Genomic DNA, 4761 nt, shown 5'->3' with positions numbered 1-4761 from the left:
AATCCATGGAAATATTACAATACATGTTTGATTCCTGTATTTAAAAATTTTTGAAAATTATCATCCCACAAATATGAGTTGCTGTCAAGTGCACCTTTAAAATGTTAAAGTGATATTCAGAGATTATTAAAGTAATTTAGGGTACTTGTAATTAGTTTAGCCTGAACACATTGGTCAATTGTTATTGGGGTGAATATGTCGAGATATGTTAAGTTATTATAATCTTCTGATAAATGAAGTATATTAAGGGGTGAAGGGGTCAGTTTGTGTTTTCTTCAGGATTTAGTTTGGTTCATTTAAAATGATCAAGATTAAATAATAGTTGCAATGTACCACCAGTAAACAACACTTGCTTCCCTTTTATAATGTATCACATCTACAAAACACGCACTACGGGCTTCATATCTGGTCACAGAATAGCAAGAAAGGGGCTACCTCACACAATCACCGAAGACTCCTGAAATGTATAAATCTGATCCACAGTATGTGCCATCGACTTGATGATGTCATGAAGCTGTGTTGTGAGTTATCTGCAAATCAGCAAATCCAGACCACAGTGAAAGGCTCAGGGAAGGGAGCAGCAGCAGCGGGCGGTCTGGCCTTCGCTGGAGGGTTAGTCGGGGGACCTCTTGGTATCGCAGTCGGTGAGTGGGAATAAATGCATGCAACAGTTTCTCCCACTCGTGTGTGTGCAATCATAATTCCACATGTTTGAAACCCTCTTAACATGTAGGCGGTGCTGTCGGAGGCCTTCTGGGCTGCTGGCTGACCAGTGGACAGTTCAAACCGCTGCCTCAGATCATAATGGAGCTCAGTCCTCAGCAGCAGCAGCAGCTTCATGGTAGTCTTCTGGCCGTGCTGGGAGACATTCAGTGGACAGATTTGGCTCAGCTAACTGCTCTAGTGATGGGCAACGCCACCCTGAAGCAGCAGCTGACGGCGACCCTTCTCGGGTAAATCTCCAAGGAGCTCCAGGCGCAGGTGCACTACGTGGATTAGTGTCTGTGGAAGAACTGGGATACCCTAACGTAGGGGTGCACATGCTCAGAAGGTCTTTTGAAAATAATGTGAACTGTTTTATGACGCTGAAGAGACTCTTTATCAAATGTGAAATCACATGTTGTAAATTTGCACAGACGCCATCACAGTCTTGGTTCCAGGTTATACAGTTATTGTGAAAACAGCTGTATTGTTATGATGTGGGGTGTTTCGCGGACCCAAATGCAGACTCAGACAGCAGAGTTCTATTTCAAAACCAAGGTAGTTTATTTCTCTCAGTCAAGGGAAAAGACAGGTAATGGCCAAAGGCAATTGGAGGCGTCTCCACGCCTCCGCACGGTTCCAAGCCGGAAAGTGGCTAATCCTACACAGCGGCAGACGAAGCAGACAGGAAAACTGTCAAACGTCAAATACGGAGGCACGTCCTCGCGCTCCGCACGGATCCTAGCCGGGAGGTGGCAGGTCACATGTATACCTGGATTCATTTATTATTGGAAGTACACTCATCAGATGAAGGAATTATGTATTCATCAATGGCACTGTTAATCATATAAGAGACATAGTGGTTCTGTTTGTGATAACGGTTTTATACAAAATGTATAAAATACATTTGACACACCACATGAAACATCACACAGGGGAGGAACGATGGAGCTTTCATCCTATCTTTATCCAAGACCGTGTTCTTTCAATTTGAGAGCATCGCTCATTGAGTCCACGCTCAGATTTGGTACTGTCTTTAGCTTGATCCGGTAGACGAATTGAGTTTTTATTTTCTAGTTAGTGTTGGTTTTCTAGAGGGGGCCGGGGACACGCTCACCTGGAAGAAAATGTTGTACATTTTAAAGTTAAATGTATCAGTCTGGTGCACTCTGAGACCAACATCAAGAACATGAACATAATTCAGGCTGAAAGTAACGCAGTTTAAACTGACAAATGCAGGAAGGACAGCTGGCAAGAAATCACTAACTGTGTCATTCTGTAAATTAACCCATTTATAATATCACTGCTTCATCTATAACGCGATAGATCTGACTATAATAACATGTGTATTCACGTTCATGTTTTACTTTGATGTATTCTTATTCTTTCAGCTGAGACCCAGCGATGTGAAACGGACTTTTGGGCAAATAAATAAAAATATATATGAATATAATTCTAAGCAGTGAGGAAGTTTCCTTCCATGATTTAAAATCACCCACACCAAACATTAAAGTTGCCGGAGACTGTAAGACACGACTCAAGAAGCCGGCACGCGTCAGTGAATGTGTGATGAGAGAATATTTACACATTTCTTTTCTATTTACTCCAAAGTCTGTTTCGCACCACTAAGGCTACAGCTGAAAGAACAAGGCTAAAATATTCTCATACACGCCATGAAAACACATCTGCAACACATTCATTTACCATAATACACACATGTACTTATAGTCAGATCTATCCTGCTCTAAATGAAGCAGTGATGTCATAAATCTGTTAATTTACGATTTCACACATGCAGTCTGAGATTTATTGCCAGCTGTCTTTTTTTGCATTTGTCAGTTTAAACTGTGTGATTATGTAACATTCATTAATGGTCCACGTACCGAGCTCTGATTGGTCAGTGTGTATTTGAATAAAAGGAATTAAATCACACGTTGCTGAGGGAGCAGAGGGGCAGAAAACGATCAGAAGGCAATTCATTGGTGATATTTTGTCTTCAATACATAAATGTTGGAAAACAATCACTTGAGTCGTCTCGTTCCACGACCCACAACTGTTACATATGGACCAGATGGAAGGTAACTGAAGATAGGAGTAATGATATCCTATTTTATAAGTTTAAGGGCTTTTATTTGGTTACCCACCAAGTTGCAGCGAAACCGGATGTTCCTCGTAGAACCTGTCTCGATGGACTTTTATCTGTTGACCTTTTTTGTTGGATGTTTTTCCTCTGACTCATCTCCCGAGTCAAAACCACACCCATTAATGCATTGCTGGTGAAATCCAGGGAACTGCCATTACATGTGAGGAGAACTGAGTTAGCACTATCACACTGGATTAGAATTCAGGGTGGACTTAACGGAAACACAGCAGCGACTGTCCTGTACAATGGTTGGGAGTACTCGACATTCTCTGGTAAAAGCTTTGGATGGGAAGTTAACAGGAAAGTGAAACAGTTCAAATTTGATACCATACAACATAGTCCAGCATATTAGTAGCAACATTGCTCCATGGATATTTCCACAACCCAAGGTAAATCTGGAGATATTAGAGAAGGGAAGAGAATGGACTGAGAGGAATGTAAACATCGGATACTTGGTTCAAGATTTACTGAATAAAAGATATTCTAATTCTGGAAATATCTTTACAGATGGATCTAAACGCTCAGATAACTGGTTATCAGTGTACACAGCCGAACTGACAGCAGTAATCATCAGTCTTCAGTGGGTGGAGGAGGTCAAACCAATGAAAGTACTTTTGTGTTCACATTCTGCAGCTGCAATACAAAGTATACAATCCGGTCAAACAGTACGAGAGGATCTTTTAACTAAAGTTTATACATCATTACTGAACTCACAAGATTTAGGAATAGATGTACATCTCTGTTGGGCACCGGCTCATGTTGGAATAGAGGGAAATGAGGTTGCAGATAAACTTGAGAAAAGAGCGTCAAACAAAAATGATATTTTAGAAATTTGTTTTGGGAGGTCAGAAGCAAAATCAGTAATACAGCACGGAATTATTACATCTTGGCAGGAAATTTGGAATAATGACAATCAGGGTATAAATTACAACAAAATACAGACGTCAGTCAGAGTGAGAAGTGATGGAAGTAAAAGTAGAAAAGAAGATGTTACTTTCAGATTAAGGTTCGGACATACAGGACTCAATGACACGTTATACACATCATGAAAAAGACAGAGTGGGATAAATGTGAGATATGCAACTGTAAAGAAACTGTTGAACATGTTGTTGAACATGATAGAGTGGAGGAAGTTCAGGGTGGAAAGAGAAAGACTGAAGAACAGAGTGGTAGATACAGGAAGGGAGTGGAGCATCAAAGGACTGTTAGAGACAGGGGACAAACTAGTTCAGCTTAAAAGGGCTTTATTTAATATTTTGAATGGAACGGGTTCAATATCCAGAATATAACGTCTATATTTTTTATTTTGTTATTTCAATTATTTCAATTAATTTTATTTTAAATGTTAAGTTTCTTTTTCTTCTTTTACTTTATTTATAAATAACACTATTATTGTGTAATGATAACTGTCATAAAATGATGATGTTACACACTCCGGTCCAGTAGGTGGCGCCTTAAACGTGGGTTTGTAGTCCGCCATTTAAGTGAAAGAAGAAGAAGAAGAAGCAAGAGAAGAGAAGAGGAGAGAAAGAAGAAGAAGAAGAAGAAGAAGAACGAGGAGAGGAGAGGAAGAAGAAGAGGACTCATCTCAAAATGTCTAAACTAGAAATTCTGAGATCTTTAGTCAACCAGCGACTAACTGCGGCTGGTGAAGAGATATTTGGTCTGTTTGAAAGAACGATAGCAGAGTATGAGGAGGAACTCTCTCGTTCAAAAGAGGAGAATAAACGACAACGGGAGCTTCTGGACGCTGTTCTCAACCCGGAAGTCCGGATACAAAGAGCACGTGGGTTCACTTTATTTCTTCTCTCAGTTCTCAAACACTGTTCATGCTCCGGCTGATAACTTCTAATGTAGTTTGGAGTGAGACTCTGTTGCAATTCGTCGTTTTCTTCTTCTCCTGATAATACCTGTAA

At 40.3% G+C, this 4761-nt stretch overlaps 1 protein-coding gene across 1 annotated transcript; it reads left to right on the top strand.

Annotated features, from left to right (window-relative positions):
• Positions 1-484: 484 nt before the first annotated feature.
• On the top strand, positions 485-957 carry LOC306779241 (protein C19orf12 homolog; the record flags this gene model as incomplete). The annotated part of the gene is made up of 2 exons (XM_079271074.1): positions 485-644; positions 734-957. The coding sequence occupies 2 exons, from the start codon at positions 485-487 to the stop codon at positions 955-957; spliced, it is 384 nt and encodes a 127-aa protein (XP_079127200.1).
• Between the last annotated feature and the right edge of the window lie 3804 nt (positions 958-4761).

Source organism: Melanostigma gelatinosum (genome assembly GCF_949748355.1).
Source record: "Melanostigma gelatinosum genome assembly, chromosome: 1".
Taxonomy (NCBI): Eukaryota; Metazoa; Chordata; class Actinopteri; order Perciformes; family Zoarcidae; genus Melanostigma; species Melanostigma gelatinosum.
The sequence above is the reverse complement of the archived record's forward strand: the minus strand, read 5'-3'. Positions and strand labels throughout refer to the sequence as shown.